We start from the raw sequence: 21,940 nt of genomic DNA on the forward strand, positions 1-21,940 counted from the left end.
TGAAATGCAGTGGGTAGAATACAAAAGTCAAAACTGATAATTTAAAACTTTGTACTAACGAACTTTATACAAATCACAGTACTTAATCAGAAAGATGGCACTACGGGAAAAGAAATCTAACTAGCGTCAATTGTTGCTGCCATCAATTGCCATGCTATTGATATCAGCTGAAGTCTGCACAAAAGCAGCCAACAGGAAGACTGTAGATAGTTTCATCACCTAATTATTTTAGTATTCAAAATAGTTTAAGCATGTTATTTACTCATTAGATGTTAATGTTTGATACTTCTAGGTGGATTCTGGTTTAGCTGATATTTTGATTAAATTTAATTTATTTTTAAATAAAAAAAAAAGGCTTTCCTTTTCCTTGAAAAATCTAAAATGTATTTCTAGAATCTTAGTTTTTCCTGTATGTCACAAACGTGGACACAGCATCCCAAGGCACAGAATATGCTATTATTATTCCTGATGTAGCAAAGACAGAAAAATTACTTACTAAAGTAATACCTTACTGGCTAATTTTAGCAGACCTACAAAGCCATTATTTTAATTGCTTGATTTAAAGACTCGTAGTGATAGTAAATAAAGTACTTTTTCAGTAATTTTTCCATCTGGTTACTATCATTGTTAAAATTATGCTCAGTTTCTCTGTCCCCATCAAGACCTCCTTAGAAGTCACAGCTTACCTTTCTTTTGATTTACTAAATAGGTTGTGCTTCACAGAAACTTGAAAAATAGAACACCTAAGCCCATCCCTGCCATAAGGCAGGATCAGCTGTTTCTAAACCAGTCCTAAGTAGTATTGGTCTAATCTGCTATTAAAAATTCCACCCATGCTCTAGATCATCTATTCCAATACTTAATTATACTTACCTTCAGGAAGTTTCCCCTAACATCTAAACTAAATCTCTTTAGCTGCAATTGAAGACTATTATCTCCTGACCTCTCTACAGGGATTACACAGAATAATTCCTCTTCATGGTAGCCTTTAACATTCTTGAAGATCATTAATATACCCCTTTACGAAGTCATCTCCTCTCTAAACTAAACAGTCCCAGTTCTTACAAACTTCAAACGTTCTGCTTTCTAGATCATTAGTCATCTTTGTTGCTCTCCAGTATGCTCTCTTAAGGTGCCTTATATCCTTCTTTCAAGTGCAATGGCCCAAACTGGGTAAAGCATTCAGGCTGAAGCCCTGCTCAGGTTGAACAGACAATGACTCTGCCTTGCTTACAACGTGCCTTCTTCAAACATTTCATTTTAGTCCTTTTCAAAAGCATGGCACTGTCAACTTGCAGTCAGCTAACTATTTATTGTATTTCCCAGATTCTAAGCTGCCTAAGTGGTACCTAACATCTTGTGTTTGTGCAACTGATAATTTCTAAGCAGAAGTTACACAAGACAGGATAAGTCAGTTTGCTACAACAGAAAGAGCTCTTTTCACCCTCGAATCACTCCCTTTTCCAAGTCACATATTCTGTTTACTTTGACCTGGCTTTTCACCTCTGTTAACTGATTCAATACACTAACCTGGTACAAAACTATTCCAGCAAAGAAAAAAGGAACAGTTTTTTTTCCATCTTAATAAACTGAATCAGATCAGCAAATGCTCCAGTGTGGACTAGGACTAGTGCAAGGGAAGGGAGTGAGCCACCCAGCTCTTCACTTGGTCAACTGCTTGTGGAACTCCACCCTTAGCATGCAAGTTTGCATTTTTCTTTCTTTCTTCTTTTATCTTCCCTTTCCCTGCCCCACGTATTTTCTGCAGTCTGCAAATTTAATAAAGGTACTCCATCCTGTTTCCCAAATCATTAATAACAGATTCCTCTGAACCCCACTTTCCAGTTTGACTATGAACAACTGATAACTACTCTCTTGGAGCGTTTTGTTACCATTTTGTTAGCGTCAATATCTCTGGGACTCCTTGCTAACACGCTTCAGCGAATTTCATCAAGTTCAGATGATTTTAATGCACCTTATCTAAACAGCGTCTAGTTTGTTTGTTCTGTACCTGAATGCTTGCTTCTATGTCACTGACTGTATGTAACCATATGATCAAAGTTGACCACTAAAGACTGAGGTAAAACAGGCATTCAAGCTTGTTTCTTCTTTGTTTAGCATTTGAACAACTCTTTTCTTGCTCACTCTTCTGTTGTTATTGTACTTAACAATGATTTCCAGTAATCATTTTGCCCTTCACCATCTGCATCTCATTTTGCATCTTTTTAATTTTGTCTTAAGTTTTAGCATGTGCTTATTCTTAGAATTTTTAATTAAGTACTCCAAGAACTTGTTGAATAGGCTCTTTCCTATCATATGCTTTTCTCACCAGGTACTAGAGCAGACCACACCTGAGCTCTGACAATACTCAAAAAAGCAACAGTAGGGTTATTTTGACCGTTAGACGTTAGCTATAGATTTTCAACATGTTTATCTTCTATCTGTTATTCATTTCACAGAAGGTGAAATCTCAGGTGAAAAACCTCACATACAGCACTCAGTTTCCTCCTTTTTTCCCTACCGCCTGGCCTTGATTAAAAGGTATCTTTCACAACAATACCATAGTATTAACTATGAGTATCATCCAAGTATTATTTTAGCCAGTCACCGGACAGGTAGATTTCTCCTAATTACGCTGCAATATCTCCTCTGAAGTAACTGGCACCATAACAGAGATAATGTTTAGGTAATGGTACTACAGTTGCCATGCACAGTATTGCTCTGTATCATTTATGTATCCATATATGTACAGAAGGTCTTCTCTCTTTCATTTCTACACTTCTACTCGTAGCTCTTTTTTTAAGATGTCCAACAACTGCACTCATTGTCTTACCAATGAGAGCTTACATTCATTTAGTGACTGAGCATGACTCCTAGAACCTTTTTAGAGCCCCTACTTTGTAAAACATGGTTCCAGTTTTCATACAAGTCCCAGATACTGCTATCTTAATTTGTCAAACTGGTCACTGTTGAAGCTCACCCATTATTCAAGGAAATCCATGTTATTTTCTAAAAATGATGTTATACTTTCTACCACTCCTTAAACCGTGTGTCAACTATAAATTTTTCTGGCAATGAATTGATATTTTCTTCCAGGTTTCTTATATTGTTGAAAACAGGACCAAGGATCCACTCCAGAAAAGTGTTCAACAAATCTGGAGTGCCTGAAAACTTGCCTATTTTTTTCCAGTTCAGCTCATATAGGGTGCTACATCTTCCTACACCAAAACAGGTACCTTACATACCATTACAGACTTAGCAACTCGAGCATATTTAGTAAGAAATGAAATGCAAAATTTGTCTGACTAAAAAGGGGGTATCTAAAGATCTCATTTTGCTAAGGTTTATGGAAAATAAATGTGAAACTGACTTTCTGAATTTGAGTCATTGACTCCATTGGAATCATTCTGAAGAACTGTAAAAGTCTTAAGTCAGTAACTTCGTGTGTCCATTTAAGTACCTTTCCAAGTCAGAATGTCAAGAAGGCTTTCCAAGTCAGAGCACGTATGTCCTAACCAAAAAATACACCATAATAAGAGTATTTCAAATCTAGCAACTTGTTCAACTGCACATACATAACTAAAGAATGTTTGAAAGAACAAATGCTACCTGTATAACTTATTTATATACTAGGATCCTTTCGTTATTACCAGTCTACAATTTTAAGGAAAACCCCTCTTTTCTTTGGGGGAAAAAAAAAAATCTACATTTCAACAATATAGTGATCACGTTCATCCACATATTTTTCCGTTAAAAATATTAAACAACTTTAAAACTGGAATGTTAACTGGAAATCTACACATCACCTGCTATAATATACTCTTACCTTCCTTTTCTTTAGATTTTACAGCTCTTTCTTCTTTTCTCTGCTTTGCTTCCAGCAGTTCACGTTTCAGCTGTCGCACTTCTTTCCTTAGCTCCTCACTGCAAAGAGAACAATATTTACAAGAATTTAATCTTCTGGGAATGTAAAGCCACTCAGGAGAAACAGAATCAAAGTTAATGGGCAGTAAATCTCTGCTATAAACAGAGGGAATGTACTGACTCACTGATGCTAGGAACTTGGCTTAAAAATCAATTAGAACCTAGAGAAAGTTCATCTTTTCATTAGCAAAGACAGCAAAAGAACATAACAGATGACTTATTTTAAGAGCCCATTAGAAATATGTCAAGTGCATGAATAATAAAACAAAGAACCCCCACTTGTATTTTTAATTTAACATTGTATTATCATAATATTTAACTATGAAAATCACACAAAAAACATTTGAAACAGAGACACTGCCAAATAAATATTACATGTATTATAAAATTTAGTTTACTAAAGTAATAAATCTTAGGATTTTAGATTTCTTAGATGGACAGAAAATGCAGTTTGTTGAGTGACAAATTATTACATATGAAAATCGATTTAATATTTACAAAAAAGATCAGCTAATAACATTAGAAAGAAGAAACCAAAAGGTTGCAAGTCAATGTGCCAATATCAAATGAAACGTCTGTCTTATTTTGTTGTACTGTTATATCAAATAAATTCCTATTTTATTAGGGGAGGAGCTATTTCTTTGCTCTTCCAGTGATAATGAAATTCTGTAGATGTTAAATAGCTGAATGTCGAAAGTTGTTATCCAAAAATATTTAAGCAGTAGGTCAATTCTTGTACAAGGCTGTCATTAAATTGAAGGAAAAAGTTCTTCACAGAATCTCTGAGGTTGGCAGGGATCCCTGGGGACTGTGTAGTCCAACCCCGCTGCTCAAGCAAGCTCAGCTACAGCAGGCTGCTCAGGGCCGGGTGCAGTCAGGTTTTGAGTATCTCCAAGGATGGTGACTCCATAACCTCTCCGAGCAACTTGAACAAGTGCTTGACCACCCTTACTATAAAAAAGTGTTTTTTAATGTTTAAATGGAATTTTTTGTATTTCAATTTATGCCCATTTGTGCCATTCTAATGGTTACCAGTAGAAGGCAACTGATCACTACTTCAAGTTTTTCTGGTGTTAGAATCTGTATTTACTTTATTTTTTTATTTAAAATTAAAAAATATATTTTTTAATTTAGATTTTCTACTTTTTTCAGTTTTGACTGATTTAGTATTCAAAGTCACTAAATCACAGAAATAGACATAATGCAGGAATGTGCCATTTAAGCATCTCCCTAAGAGCTCTATTTATGTACTTTAATTCTCATCTGTAATACCACTACTCACAATACCGGCCTTTAGCAAAGGCTAGGAAATGTGGGGTGAGGACTTCTTTTGTACTTTATTTTCAGTTTTTTTTACCGTTGGACATGTAAGTAAATATTTTCAGTTGGGCGTGTATGTAAATATTTTTAGATGACTTCATTAGAACTGATCAAACTGTTTTATCTAGAAATTTTCTAAAGAAATTAAGCCTAAGAATCCATTTGAATTTCTGGTTCGACTGTGGCTCAGTATGCCTCAATTTGTTAGGACTGACAGGATGCCAGGAATCTAGAAGCTGTGGAGAATGTGCTTAACTTTAGATTGATATCTAATTGTACCTTAAAGGCATGAAGCATGGTGAATCTATCTGCTTTTCTGGTAAACTATTGGAGTGCAGGATCGATAATCACCTCTACACTGTTATCTCAGGCACTACTCACACTTCTCTTTGGCAAACCAGTTAGATTATATTTCTTAAGTTCTTCTGAAAGGAAGAGATGTTCTTCTGTCTCACATCACTTTATCTGCTTCTGAATTCATGGCAGTATTTCCACAGCCCTTTTGAATGTGGACCTCAGAATCAGGCATTCTGATGGCTTCCAAAATTCCAGCAGTGCTTTACTGAGGGTACACTCAGTATCTTAGTTTTAATTCACCAAGGAATACAAGGTCATCACTGTATTGAGTGCTTACATTATATTTCACAATGACTCTAGATCCATCTCTCAGTCACTTCTTTCCAAGTTGTCATACTATGGTTGTTATACTATGCTGCAGCTACAACCCACCTTTCCGATTTCCAGTTGTATGACCTAGCATTTAGTTGTTTTTTAAGTTTGTTTGTTGCATTGAGGCCACTTAACTATTCAATTCAAATTACTTGCAACAACAGACTGTCCTCAGATACTCTATTATTTTCTTATAACATAAAGCTTTGTGGGCTCAACTGTTTTTTTAATAAAAAGAAGAATGCCAATCGCTTCTAAACTAACATTTGATACAAATCTACCTGCACTATAAACACTGTACCAACTCAGTTGTTTTTATAAATCAAAAAACCTTCAACTCCAAAGCCTTCTAAGCCTATGTCATCCCCTCCCTTCAGTGTTCCCAAAAGGCAACAGTTATCTACTACCTATGAAACCACACTGTCTGGCATTAGTTATGACATTAATCTCTCTCTCTCTTTTTTTTTTTTTGCTGATGAGCATCCCAAATTAAGTATTCTGTTATTCCTGGTTAGGACTGAAGCAAGGCTAACTCTTTTACATCTCTCTAAATCATGCCTTTTGCCATATTTAAATATTGAAATTACATTGGCAGTTCTACAATTCTTAATATTTTTTTCAGTTTTCCAAGGCTTATTAAAAATTAATATGAATAGAAAGCATTTCATTTTACCAAATTTTTGGATTTAAGTTAAGTAGGCTTGTTAACTGGAAATATTTAAAAGATGCTGCCCAACTTCCTCCTTTTTAATGGATGTGAACTTTTTATTTGACTCACATTATATATGTTCCATATTTCAAATACAGAACATAAATATCTATTGAATAATTTTTCATTTTCCATATGATTTTACCATCTTATTACCTTAGGTGACTCAATATATAACGTAGCATTCCACCCTGTCCTTTTAAGTCTCAGCTGTTTAAGAAATGCCTCCTTGCTCGCTTTAAGCCCCATGGTCATTTCATCAAAATTTCATTGATTCTTTTGGCCTTCCTTGTTGGTTTCTCTATTTCAATTTCACACATTCTTTGCCATATCCTTTTTCTTTTTCACTGATTTCTTATTTCTTTTAAAGGGGGATGTTTCCTTCCCAGTGTGGCTTTATTTCACATCCAACACGGGTATTCCTGCACAATTCTTATATTTCGATAATAATTTTTGTCTTTTAACTTTTCAACTCAGCTATACAAATTAAATGAAATCCAATCATGAACACCGTATGACTGCTAATTTCTAGGCTAGCAACAGAGTAGATCAGTGTATCTCAAACAATTTAGCTCGCACCCAATGATCAAGAAGTACCTTTTCTCACTTCAACAGAGTACAACACAACAGAAGTACCTCTGTGATTCATTTGCAGTTTTATGTACTTCATGGTGAAGCAAGCCTTGAAAACTCAGAAGTACTGGCCTGGAAAAATCTTTCAAGGTTGCACTGTTTTCTATGATCCCAAGGTTAAAGAACGCTTTTCATTGACTGTTTCAATACATAAGTTGCAAGAGTTTTTTGATTCCAAGTCTTARACTGTTTCAGAGATACATACCACAGCAGTCATATAAAGTAAAAATGCTCTAGAAGCCTAGAGACATCCATACAGCTGGACAGACTCCACACTGAAGCTGCTGGAGATTGCTTGATCAACTGTAACCCTCCTAATGAATTTGAATGAAAGTGGATGTTGGTGGATCAAGATCCCATCCCTGTGAAATGCAATGGGAAGCAGTAGCTTGAACACAAGACTGGAGGCTAATAACTTCTTATCTCTAATCTTGGTTCTGTCACTAAGGACCTACTCACAAGTGGGCAAGCACAAGTTTGCGTATTATCTGTGCCCTCGGCTGATGAGCAAGCTTATATTTCAATATACTTTCATATTAACAATAGGGTTTTATATAGTTATCATTATAAAGCGATGTATTCCATGTTTTAGCTTTCTAATAAATCTTTTCTGTATTTTAAATCAGGAATTAATATTTAATTAATAAGGAATAGAGTCAATTTGAAATTTAGCCAAATACTGTAAGTTTAAATGAATAAACTTGCTTCTAAGTAAACAAACACTGAAGGTGTCTTGCTGCAAGTAGTAAAATGTCTTCTGAATTTACAGAGCGTAACTTCCTAATTCAAAAAGGAGGAGCTCTGTATCAGACTTCATTTTGGCAGAATAAAGAGAACTGATTACAGAACTAAACATTAATTGTCACTTAGGTGCAAGTGATCATATGATTATAGTTGCTGTGCACAAACACAGAACTCTCTCTCTCTAAATACTTGTCTGTGTGTTTGTGTACCCATGTGCCCATGTATATAAACACAGTAACTAGCTGTATTTATCTAAGCATATAAAAACTATAGCTAATAAAATATATATGATACACAGACACAAATAAGACCTAGCAAGGCACAGCATCTTTTCAAAACATGGTTTAGGAAAAAGGTAGTTGCATATACTCAAAACTAAAATTTAGACATCCCCACATCCCATGATCACGAAGCCCAGTAGATATCAAAATTCATTTGATGCCTTCTATTTTGACCACAAAATGCCTTAGAATTCTGAACATAGCTTTCCATGCACACTTAAATATATCCCAACTCAAGTGTGAACTCCATCACTATTCAGAGTAGGCACCGCTCCCCCTGTAAACACCGCTTAAACCCCCAGAGGGGCCCAAACTCCATGAAGTTAGTCTAATACACACTTATTCACTGAACCTGGTACAAACAATACTACCTGTGGCCACATTCTTTCACAACTCAGTTACTCAGATGGTATACAGATAGCCTCATGCCCAGACAATTCACTCAGATAGAACGTACATTTATAATGGAGAAACTATTTAGTAACTGAACAACTGACAGAAGACTCTGGTGTATTCTTCGTCACTGGACTTTTTCTAAAAGGTATGCTCTAGCTGAAATGTGAATAATTCAGGGAAGTGCTGTTGTCTATAATAATGAGGATTAAATTAAATAATTATTTTTGATCTTATAGTGTCTTATTTTCCTTCCTTTTTTCACATTATTATTATTACATTATTGTTTTTTTTTTTAAGGCCATTTCCTTTCATTTTGCTTTTATTGTTTTTTCATTCAGCAGCAGCAGAGGAAAATGACTAACTGAATATCCTTAAGAAACGGTAAAATTATTTAGTAAGTGTTGTTAAAGTAAAGAAACAAGAATGAGAAAAGAAGAAATACTCTTGTTAATTTTATGAAGTCATTTTATAATGTTATAAATAATAAAAGCATGTCAAGATTGTCACATAAAGTTTAGTTTTTACATGAACAGCATCCTTTGACACCTTTTCTCAAATAGTTTAAATTTTCCTTTACACTGTTCTCCAATGTATACTATTCTAGAAATTATATACATATGTATATATGATAAAACAAAATAATTGTGAAGTACTTTAACACTGTTCATGTGAATTCATAGTAGAATGGATGCTAATTTAGCTAGATGAACCAAATTAAAACAAAACAAAACAAAACTGTAGTACAACATTATCCCTTCATAATGTAAACTGAGTGGAAGACCGCTGGGATTCAGTCTCCTCCTAATACAGGCAATCCCATTCCTTTTCCTAAATTTATTAATTCCATAAAACAATATTTTGTATTCTTTTTCTTAAGTTTATCAATGATAATTTTCAAAGCCTATTGTATCATTTGTACCCATGATTTATCAGGCCATTCTAGAGCTGACAATCACATTCCTTAGCAATATTAAGGGACGAGGAGGAAGAATCCCTATTAAGATCATAGTTTTTAATTTCTGTAAGATACTCTTGAAAAACACATATTAGAATCTCTCAATTTGAGAAATACAATTCTAAGCTAAAATACATATAATATTTAAAAATAGAGAATTTAATGATAAAACAAAATAACATAAAAACAGCATGTTTGTACAACTAGCCAATGTGGCAAAATGTGGAAGAATCAAGGGAAATGTTTGTTGTGTAATGGGACAGTTTTGACTTCTTTTATGATATTGCCCCTCCTGCCTATTGGGGTACCTGTGGAACATACAATTCTTGGCATGTATAGCAAATTCTCACATTTGGCATGTAGATCTAAGACTTTTCTAAGGTTCAAGAATCTTATTTTATCTGGATTACATTACTGTTCATCTCTGGCACTGCAAGAATTTAAGAACTATAAAAATGAGAATGAAAATTATGGGTTTGGAATATGCATGGCGCCTTCCTGCCAGCCTGGTTTTGCTGTAGCAGTCTGTCTTCTGCAAATGGAACATCACAGACATCTCTCAAATAAGAAGATAGTATAAAAATGGTGGAGGTCTTGATATTGGAAATTTATAAATTAAAATTTTAATGTAGCTGCTGGGCCCTGTATGTACTCATGTAATAGGCCAACTGTTTCTTCACTTTAACAGTTCTTGGTGCATAGCAGTCTGCAACTAGTACTATAATACTTTGTTAAAACCTTTTGCACTGGAAGAGTTTGTGGATGAATTGCCAATATTTCAATAGTTCCGGTTAAAATGTGTAAAGATTTCAAAATCTATGTGTTGGCATGTTTATTTCAGAGTACATTGGCAACCATTACAGTCTTTCCCTTTCAAAAAACTTGAGCATAAGTAAATGGATTACATAATTAAAGCATCAGATAATTGGTACTCTATTTTAATGTAATTATGTATACTGGTCTATAAACTGTATGTCAGCAATCTCAGTACTGAGCAATGAATTCTCACTAGGCTGAAATAGCTTAAGAATGTTATTGTTTTACTCTGCTGGGAGAAGCTTAGCAAAACAGCAAGGGTCTGCAGGGTTAGTGCAAAGTATAAATATTCGCAAGAAGCAGCAAAGTTTTAAGGGCGAGGCAATGTCTTTCGTTAGGGCAACTAAGACAGCTGGGGGGAAAAAACCCACAGGTTTCAGGGCACATGAGCTCTTCCTCAGCTAGTTTATTTTTCTTCCAAAGTTAGCCTAATAAAAAGTATTAACTTTCCCTACAAAACTTGCTTTAAATTGTTCAGCCACCAGTTACATTGCCAGAAATGGCAGATGTATGCATTAAGATACGTACAGAAGCATATATCATAGTTTTAGCTTAAGGCTGTGATTTTATGCATGTTTATACACTATCTGTACTTCTATTTTCCCAACAAATTCTGAAACTAAAAAGGAACCTAACTTTTCCCAATGAAATAGAAGAACCTAACTTTGGCTAATACAGGCAATGTTGTTAAACTAAACAGAATAAGCAGAAAAACACCAGGAGACTGCCAGCATCTCTCATCCAGAACAATATGGTATCTATCTCTACTGTAAATGCCTAGCTTAATGCATGAGAGAAGTGCATTTGCCTTTTTTCTTTTTTTAACAGCACAGCACACTGATGGTATTGTTCTGTGATTAACAGGTTTTCTTCCTCCTCTGTCATTTCCAAATGATGGCTTGCAGCAAGAATTCTTATTTTAGTCCCTTACAGCATGATCTTATGATTTTTACCGTTAAATTTCATATGATTTCTATCACTTGAGCTTTTGAGATTGTCTAGTTTTCCTTCAGATATTCCTATCTTTAAGATACTCCTCTCTTGTTAACATTACTTTCCAGCTTTGTATTATCTACAAGATTCATTTAACAAACTTCTGAGTTTTCTTTTATATTAAAGTATTACTGAAAATAGGAAATAAGAACTATCCTAAAAAACTTGACCCAAACTAATAGCCGCTCTTTCACTCTAATTTATGCTCTCCTTTAACCAACCCCTTACCTGTTTAACAGTTCTTGTTCTAAATTTCCATCTCCTTCAGTTTAACCATTTTCTATGTAATACCTTATCAAACAGTTTGGGGTTTTTTTTGGAATCCAGATTAAATTCTATCACATACATTTAGTCTAGAAAAAAAATTAATTTTGTTTAGAAAAGACCTAAAGACAGGTTAGTTTGGCAGAATATGCTTTAGTAAGCCAGTTTAAAATATTTTTCTATTTTCCACTACTCTTTGTCTTTGATTATTCTTACTTTCAAATTTAGACACTTGTATTTATATTCGTCTACCAGCTTAGAGAAAGAGAACCATAACAACCAGTCATTCTGAAAATTTAAAAGGGTGGTTACACCAGATAAGTCAGAGAAGCCCTAATATCAGAGATAAAAGTCCTGAAAGCTTTAGAAGCAACATGAATGCTTCCTTAGTCTTAGACGTTATGCAAAGCTCACAGAAAGGGGACCAGAGAGGCATGGGATGAAAGAGCATGACTAAACAACAAGGTATAAAAGGTTATTCAAACCAAACAATTTTATACCTCTAAACATAAATCTAGGGCTGCCAGTAAAAGAGAGAATGAATTGTAGAAGGTTGTACGTTAGAAGATGTATAAAAAGGGCTAAGACAAGTTTTAAAAAGGAAATAGGGAAACAGCTGAAGGTACTAAAACCAAAATGATTGAACTAACTAAAACAAGAAAACATAAAAGAATGAAAAAGTCACCAGGTCACATGGGATTAAAGGGAATAATAAAGCAAAACAAAACCATTGCTGATAAGGGAAATGATTTATTTGTGTCATCTTTCACAAGAGATGATGCTGGGGAGATAACTCTCTAAGAACCTGCTCCAATTTGGAGAGAAAGATGAGACAATACCAGAGACAGAGGTGTCAGAAGAAGAGATACCAAACAATTAAAAAGTGATAAAGCTCCAGGAAACATCCATTGGCAGAAGCTCAAGAATGGATAGTTCCACTAACTCATCTAAAAAACAGCATGGCATCAGATGATCAGATAGCATCAAATATTGTACCTTTGGAACAAAAGGCTATGGGATGACTAAGTGATATAAGTGAACTTCATGGCATCTTCCTGTTAACAGTTTTAAGTAATTAATAAAATAAACACCACCTGAAATCGTGAGTCTCTATGCTGTCTCACTAATCAAACATTTTATTTCAATGTGTTGTGAAGGTGTGTGTGAACAGAGTGAAGCACAAAAGCTGAACAGCTTTAGATATTCAAAAAGCCTTTTACAATGGGCTTTTAAAAAACTATGAGAGAAAGCAAACAGTGAGAAATGGATTGAAAACAAAGTACGTGCTGGGGAAAATAGCTAAACTAAGATGAGAATAATCAATTTTCATTATGGAAAAAATGTAATACTTAGCTTCCAAGTTTAATACTCTGGAAAACTGAATGAGAAGTATGATGGCACCATACACCATTGTGGATGGTGGAAGATGCAAAATCAGGTCAGTCAAATCCAGAGAGAACGTGGTGATTTCTTATGGATTTAACTCAGGAATGGTGAGTGTAATAAATGACCACAGTCTGGTTCTCAGAAATTCTGATGAAATTCTGTTAAAAAAATGGAGACTAAGAGACTCTTAAAAGAGAAATCTGAGCGACTTCCATGCCTTACACAGTTCTTGCATAATGAAACAAGCTCAAGAAAAGTCTCCGAGCTACTGTCAACTCAATGACAACCTCTACTAATATGCAGCTATGGAAAGAAATAACATAAAATGTAGTAAGTATTAAACTGCTCAGAAATAGTAAGGAGAATAATAGGAAAAGTATTATAATGGCACTACAAAGACAGCAATACTGCTTAATTTAGAATACTATATACAAAACTGGTCAACCCACATCAAAATGGCCAACATAGTAAAACAAGCTCTAAAAAGGACAATAAAGATTATTCCCATCATGAACCATCTCCTCTGACAAGACATATGGAGAATATGGATTATCCATTTCAGAAAGAAAATTAGTTAACGGAAACATGAAAAAAGGCAAAAAATAATAAGACCTACAAACTTCTAATATCTGAATACAGCAGACTTTCAGTAGAATTTCAGTAAATTAAAAAAAATATATATTTTTTCACTCTTCAGCTGAGACAACACATATCATTTGCCCATTGATCTTTTTGCAGTGGAAACCTTCATATGATTAAAGGAATCTCTGACAGTTACATGGAAAACAGGAATATCTATTTACAATAATTAATGCTAAAAATGAATTTCAGAAGAAATGTAAGACTTCATTTCTTGGGACCAAAAACCATAATCTAATTCCAAATCAGCTCATGCCCATCTCTGATGACTCCTCACCCGCTCCGAGGCAGATGGTGCTGGCCACCGGCAACCAAATAACTTGTAAATTCTACCTCATCAATGGAGGCAAAACCATCTAGCACAGCAGCATGAGCCTAACTGAGGCTTTCCTCTCCCAGCCTCTCTCTGACCCTCCATTTTATGAAAACTGTCATCAATGCTCACAATTACAATGTACTACAAGTACTAAAACATACAAGTCAGCATCAAAGAAAACAATGGGAGCAAAGAAGAAATAACTTTCTATATACCTTATTAATACCTGAACAGCATAATACATTTTAATATCTAAATGGACAGATTAAACTAAAAGCACAATATATGCCAATTACATATCACTGTTTCTTGGAAATTGATTAAAACACTTGCTCTGAGTTTTGCCTGCTGTTTCCCAACATCTGATAAAAATTTATAACAGATGGAAATGATTGCAAAGTGAACAGCACTCCCTTCATGTTCTCCATTCTGCTGATTTAATCACAAACACACTGAATCTGATAGTAATGAAACAATAGACTTGTTGTTGATATCACTAAATGGCTTCCATAAAAACCTATCAGACACTGTAAAATCGTCACCACAGATGTACAGAATCATTTTCTGACTTGCCATATCACCTGTCTATACAAAACAGTAAATTCTGTCTTAGAAGCAGCCTTCAATAAAACAAATAGTCTACTTGACTTAATTTGTAATTATTTCAAAAAGCCAGATTCAAAAAAAAGAAAATCTTGCAAAAAATGTTTCATAGTTAGTTGGCCTATGCATTTCTAAATTTCAGCATCCTTCTCTRTTACGAAATGGAAACACTATTCCCAAGTGAGTCTGCTCTGCAATCTCTACATAATGCATATTTTAAACACACAAATCATATTAAAATGCTATGCTACTGCAGACTACTACTGAGATGTATGCTATAGCACACAGCAGTGCTACTACCTTTAAAACCCACTCAAAGTTAAGCATATGCCCAGGTGTTTGCAGGATCAGTGCCAAATCGACTGAAAGATCAGTGAAACATTCTACTGAATCTACTTATTGTATTCCCCCACAATAAGTACAGATTCTCTCTTTTTTTTTTTTTAGCTAATAACCAAACTGAACAGATCTCTGAAGAGAAACAAAATAACTTAATTCTTCTAAAACCTCAACATTATATAAAATTGCTTTTCTGTACATAAAAATGTCATCAACTTAATGTCAGTTTAAAACCTGATTTGCAGAATGTTTCAAAGCTAGAAACAATCACAGTGCCTCATCCAAAGCTAACAAAAATCTCCTCTTTCCAGTAGTACTATTTTAGCCTCAAAGGATCCAACAGGGTGATTCATCCAGCCTGAGGATCCTTCCTGGCTGCTCCCTCTCCTAGGGGCTCCTCTGATCCAGACAAGGGAGAGCAGACTGGAAAGAATTTTTCTGGCAGCAAGAAAAAAAACCTAGCTGGAGCCCTGCCTTCCCCAAGCCCTCTTTTGTCACATGGAGGGACCACATGTACACCAGGTGATGGGGGAGGGATGCAGGACTCTCAGGGGAAGTCAGAAGCCAGGAGTTGCACTGTCAGAACAATTTATCTGGCCTACATCGTACTTCTTGCCCAGGTTGGAGGGGCTCTTGAAGGCAGAGAGCAAGGCAGGGGCTGGATGAAGCGGTCTGGTAGCAGCAACCTGCTCTGGTTTAAGGCAGAAAATACACGCATGCACAGTAAATGCAGCACTTCAGGGAAATAATGTTCAGAGATGGACTGTACAATGCGTTCACAATAAGCCACGTAACATTATAGGAAAGGATTACTGTTTATGATTGTTTTCTCTTGCTGGAGAAACGATGTAGCCCATGCACCAGACAAGGAATAGCTCAGCGTAGAACTGCTTCTGCCTCAGAACACTGGGGTGGTCAAGGTGACCTTGTAAGCACCTCTTGCCTTATCTTTATGATGCCCTCCACCCAGACACACTGATGGAAGGAGTGGAGCAGACCACATACGGTTAGGATTTCAGTATGACTGGGCAATCAAGGCCCTCTGGCTGTCCAATGAAAGAAGAAGAGATCCCTAAAGTTTCACCATTTCTAAAGGTTGTTCATGATTTGGAATCCAGTGATCAGAGATTGGACGTGCTTAGAGAGGTTGGATGTGAAATTCTCATATGGAAGGCAAATTAGCTTATAAATTCTTTACCAGCAAGTAGATGGAGATCTGGATGAGCACAGAAATGATATATAATCAAAATACAGGGCAGTAATGTCTTCAGCAGAACTTAAGCTACAGGAATTAGTTACTGTTTTTCATAAGCCAAGGACTAGAGGCTGTAAAATGAAACTGTAAGACAGCAGATTTAGAACAAACAGAAGGAAATATTGTCCACATTACCTACAATTAAGTTGAGGAATGTATTGCCACAAGATATCATAAAGGCCAAAAGAATGAATGGATTCAGAGCCACTATATACATTCACAAAAGAAAAATACATCAAAAACTATTAAACACAACAGGCCAAATTAATTTTCTGAGTAAATAAGCCCTTAAACTTTAGGCTGTTGGAAGCACGGAAAGTTCTCCAGTAGTATCCTAGACCTACCCTGCTTCTGGCCACTGTCAGAGACAGGATATTTGGCTAAAGAGAGCTTTGATCTAATCCAGCACAGCTTATTCTTTAATCAATTATGACTTCTGAAAAAATGACATTTATTACTTTGAATTAGCAGTACATAAGCGTGGAGTGATATTTTCCATATTGGAGGGGTCCATGTTTAAAGGTGCACAAACAGAGTTGGTTTTTTTGCTTGATTTTTGGATTAAATATCACTTCCATAAAAATATTGCTGAGAGAGAGTGACCTGTCATTTTCTGTTTTTGAAGGAAGAGAGAGTAAACTTTTTTTACAGTTCTAAAAAGCATCAGTCTCTCTTTCAGGTAACTGGGAAAGCTTCATATAACTTTGAAAGCAACAGCTGTGGTATATATAAAAGCAAAACAGAAAAAATACATTTCTAATTTTTATATAAGGCATGAATAGTTAAATAAGGTAGGAGTTTAATAGGCACTAAGTGGATTTTCACATATAATCAAAGCCTAATACAGTATTTAGTACCTGGGTGAAGTTCTTCCACAGGGAACAATTAACATGTGACAGTTATGCTATTGTTGATGTAGAGTTATCCAGAGCAAACGCCTGAAGACTACATAATTAATTACACTGATGTACACACAATGAAAAAACTCCTCCAGCTTCCCACAGTGTGATCAAGCATGTATTTCAGTGTGCCTAGGATATTTTGTGCATCTTATGTTTTGCTTTCAACTATAAACTAGTCACAAAAACAACTAGCATATTCACTTCATAATACTACTACTAGAAAATAATTTAGCAAATTAAAATGATAGTTCCTATAGCAACTATTAAAATCTGTTAAGTCTTCTAAAAGTTACAAGAAGAAGTAAGGTCCAGTAGCTTTGAGGTATAACTGAGTAAAAACAAAATATATTACAGGAAAAAAAAACCCTTTAACTAGTAAGAAGCACAATCTGAGCTCTAGATTATTTTACAGTAGAATATTTGAGTTGATCTGCTCCTTACACCAGATGGATTTCACATTTGTGTGAAGTAGCTCCATCTCTAATCTCCTCCTTTACCCATTCCCTTCTCACTTGACAAAAGAATGGCTTCAGAATGCCTCTTACTTTATTATGCCACATCTGTACATCAATTAAACATGGACAGTATGTGAGCCAGAAAAAACATTTGGGGATTTCTTTAGACTGAATAAAAAGTATTTTTAATTCAGCTAAAGCAAGTCTCAAATGGAAAAGATATTTTATTTTTGCAGTAGATCTTAAACTGGACCCAAATCATATGACGTAATTAAAGTCCACTTGCCATGATCTTCTCATTCCAACATGTAATTAAGAACATTTGTGCTGATTTAAAAAACAAAACAGGTAATTCACTAATATTGAACAATATTTGTATCAACTATATTTTATTATGCTGAACATTAACTTTTATTCTAACAGCTACAACATAGAAATAAGATTGGCATAACTAACCACATTAATGACTTTTATTTCTACTATACATACGGTCTCCAGTCCTGCAAGACACTTTTGTATCTAGCTTTACATGTAAATAATTGCACTGTGTTACTCAAATTACAGTTTAATTTATTATACCTGTATCCCAAAATGAAATAAAATGTTAAAAAACTTTGGCAAGACTATTAATGGTGGATTATATAGACTTAAAAATTTGAGGCCAAAAGTTTAAAATCTGCAAACACTTGCAAACAATTAGCTGTGAGCATACAAGTAAAGTTAATCTTGTGTTTGAGTATTTGCAGGAGAGGTGCAAGTTGACCTCTCAGCCTATGCATTTTATCTCACATGCGACTGTGCTTCAACCAACAAGTATCTTGAACTCAGAATTTTCCTCCTTTTTTAAGTTCCAGTCAGTCTATTAATTTTATTTTTTCTTTAATAGTCTGAATTATTATAACATAGTTGCCTAAATGTTACATTTAAGCTGGCATAGATAATATTTTTGCATTTAATATTACAAGAATAGTTCTTGTAACATTGCCACCAATGACATTAATTTGGTAAGTGCTGTAATCATGTGCAAAAATAAAATACAGAACTAGAGGGCACTTACTTGACAAATATAAAGATTTTATTATGTAGGTAATATTTTTACCAGGTGTAAGTATCCTATATGAATTTAAAAAAAATCTGAATAATGCCACTACTTTACTATTGCTTAAATAATATACTGTCCAAATGTTGATTGTTTTTTTACATGTTTCTTTACACTTTATTAATTAATGAGAATTATTCTTAGCACAGATCAGTTCCATTAGACAGGAAAACTAGTTCACCTAGAATGCTAATAAAATATTCCTGTGGACTGCTGAAGATGGTAATTGGACTAGTGGATTTATTCTTGTGACTTTTTATTAATTCTATATATTTCAGATATTATATCTGGGGACTAAAACTAGTTATCACATTCTAAATTTCCAGTGAAAAATTTTTTATTTTCAGCTTCACTGACTAATCCCACCTGACAAAGTACCTATGGTACAGGATTCCTTTACACAGTTGTGAGAATATGGCACTGTTGTTAAACAGCATCATACGTCTCCTCATGCTTTATCTCAGATGTTTTCCCACATCCTTCTTCCTGTAAGAAGTTCCATTTATATCACAGCTGTTATTCACCACTAAAATAACAAATGTCACTAGAACACAACAGAGAATGAGTTCCATAGTTTTTAACAGTACTTCTCCTTTTCATGAAAAAAATTCATCTTAAAGAGCATTTCTTATTTCTACCATAAAGTGTATGCATAATAAAATAAATAACAACCATACAAATATAGTAACTCAACCTTTTTACTTAAATACTGATATGTACTAACAGGAGTATTAGATATTTCTTTGTTCACTGTTAGCATTTTGGCATCTAGTTTTCACTTGTTTATTAGTCAGTAAAATCCTATTCCTAGTTCCACTGAACTGCCAATGATTATTATTAAATATTCTCAAATAAGGAAAGTCATTTGAAATTTTATGCAAAACCTTCCCATAGCTTTTAAGTTAGCAAAAGTCAAATTCACACATAAGAATTCTCAGAGTTCATCTATTTTTTTCTTTTTAAAATTTAAAATAGTTTGATGGCTGTAAACTAAAATCAACAGCCATTCCTCATTTGAGTTATCCATACCAAAATTTTATCCTAAACACATTTCATATCTGTAATATCCGTGTGTTTTCCCCAAAACATTTAATTTACTTCATTCTTCTTAAGATGTCAGATAAGTGGAAGGATACAGGTGTTCACGCAAGAGTTCATATTCTAAAGAGTTAAACACAGATAAAATAAGGGAACAGTGAACATGAGTAAAGCAAATTGAGTGATGACAGTCACTTGATGTGAAGAAAATATAAATCAAATCCATGGATTTAAGAAACACTTTAGAGTTAACAGACTCTTAACGGAAGAAGGGAGAAGTTTACTCTTGAAGTTAACCAGTATTAGATGATATTCAAAATGGGAGAATTTTTTTTTTTTTTTAAAGAAAAAGTTAAAACATATGTGGCAGAGGGCCCCAGTTAACAGGCTGCAAAAAGAGAGCAGGGGATTCAGCACATATTTTTATTAACTCAATTTTCTTTTTAGCTTTGCAGTTCACCTTTAAAATAAAAGCTTAGATTCTGCTGAAAACAGCAAAATTTGTGGAAAATCCATGGGGAGACTCCAAATCCTTGGGATTTGTGGATTTTCTGTTTGAACAGATTTTTATTGTTCCTGTTGATTGCCCTAACACTCACTTTCAGGCACCAGGCAGCTTGAGTTATGTTATCTGTGGGCATTTAAACAGTACCAGCAGGTAGCTTAACTTTCCAAACTCATTTTTCCTAGAAGGTAGAATGACAAATAACTGTTTGGAGAGACATGAAAATGTAAAAAACATGATCTTATCAGTTTTGTTAATTTAACTTGGTTTAATCATTGCCACTGACTTGTTAGATATATTAAGTTATAAAAATATTTTTATATGGACTGACACCTCTATTTTCATTCTTTTTGTTATTGCCTGGTCACACACTATAGGAAAATGGCTGTGTCTGGGCTAAGTGCCCAGAACATTTGAAGCATCTCACGCTGAAACAATAGTGGTCTTTGTTGGACACCATCTGCTAGCAGAATTTTTTTTTTTAAATCATTTTGTGTCTGCTAATACAGATGCATTGCACTTTTGCAAACTGAATTACATTCATGCTCAGACTAAATACTATTCATGTAAAAAGTGTTTCATTTCACATTATGACTGAGCTGGAGTTATACTGATGCAACACACATGAGATGAGTTTGTTCATGTGGCCAGATGACTTCAGAAATATTTGATTTTCCTCTTTTAGCTCTTACACAGTCTGCCATGCTTTTAGTAACACAAATCTTAGCTTTAGGCGATCATCCATGTTTTAAATTTGTTAATATTGCTCATCACTCTTTACGTTTCTTCACTAGCTATTAGAGATGGATGAACTGACTTGGCTAAATTACGAACCAGACAGTAAAAAACACATTAATAAAATCTGCAGACACTAAATAATTATCTCCATTAAGAAAATAAAAATGCATTAACAGACTTATAAAAATTAAAATTATGGGCAGAAATGAGCTCTGTCTTGGAAAATGCAAGAAAAAAAAACATCTGGGAAAAATAGTTAAAAGTACAGATAGTCAATGGGAAGAACCAAGTAGTAATGTGAAACCCACAGACAATGCAAACAAACCTAATTAAATCCAGTACTATAGCATTCACAATTCCCTTTAAATTTTTTTGTGAAATTAACATTCTGGTTATAACACTCCTGGCTGAAATTTCTATGTGAAGAATGATATGATAAATGCTAAACTGATTTTTGGAATGGCTAAAAAATGATACTTAAAAATTTGCAGCAAAATTTTTAAAACTGGAGGAAGAAGAAAATGGAAAAGATCTCCTAGTTTATTTAGTCCATCTCTTTCCTCATTTCTACAAGATACATACCAGTTTTTGTGCTCTTAGTTTAAACATCTGAAACAATCATTTCCTTATGTTTCATAATTTGGAAAATATTTCTGATATCCAGTTAAAACATTCTGTTCCCCCCCTCCTTTTAGTATCCCAAATATTTTCTGTTTCTTTAAAAACTTCTGTAAGTAACATGCTATTTTACACCACCAGACATGAGGGGGTACTAAAGCTTTAGGAGTGACCATGTATCAGCTGACCAACTGTATCCGTATATGTGCTCTTGCAATCACAAATACAAAGTTAAGCATATTAAGCTTAAAATTCTGAGTGTCAATTAAAGCAGCTCAGCTGTAACTAATCTTGTAGTTTCACCATATTAATTCAATTCTTAACATTTTTGAAAGCCAGCCCA

General features: G+C 34.4%; 1 protein-coding gene across 6 annotated transcripts in view; it reads right to left on the reverse strand.

Annotated features, from left to right (window-relative positions):
- The window catches only part of CWC27 (CWC27 spliceosome associated protein homolog), a 114,494-nt gene that overhangs the window by 36,490 nt on the left and 56,064 nt on the right, over positions 1 to 21,940 (reverse strand). For all 6 annotated transcript variants that reach the window (XR_003252001.1, XM_026056442.1, XM_026056443.1 and 3 more), the window contains exon 11: positions 3,827 to 3,924. Coding sequence is in view for 5 of the 6 variants with exons in the window: in XM_026056442.1 (XP_025912227.1) it covers positions 3,827 to 3,924 (98 nt within the window). In the remaining variant the exon portion in view is untranslated. The remainder of the gene's footprint in view (positions 1 to 3,826; positions 3,925 to 21,940) is intronic.

The sequence above is a fragment of the Apteryx rowi genome, unplaced genomic scaffold, assembly GCF_003343035.1.
Source record: "Apteryx rowi isolate R43461 unplaced genomic scaffold, aptRow1 scaffold_131, whole genome shotgun sequence".
NCBI classification, from domain to species: Eukaryota; Metazoa; Chordata; class Aves; order Apterygiformes; family Apterygidae; genus Apteryx; species Apteryx rowi.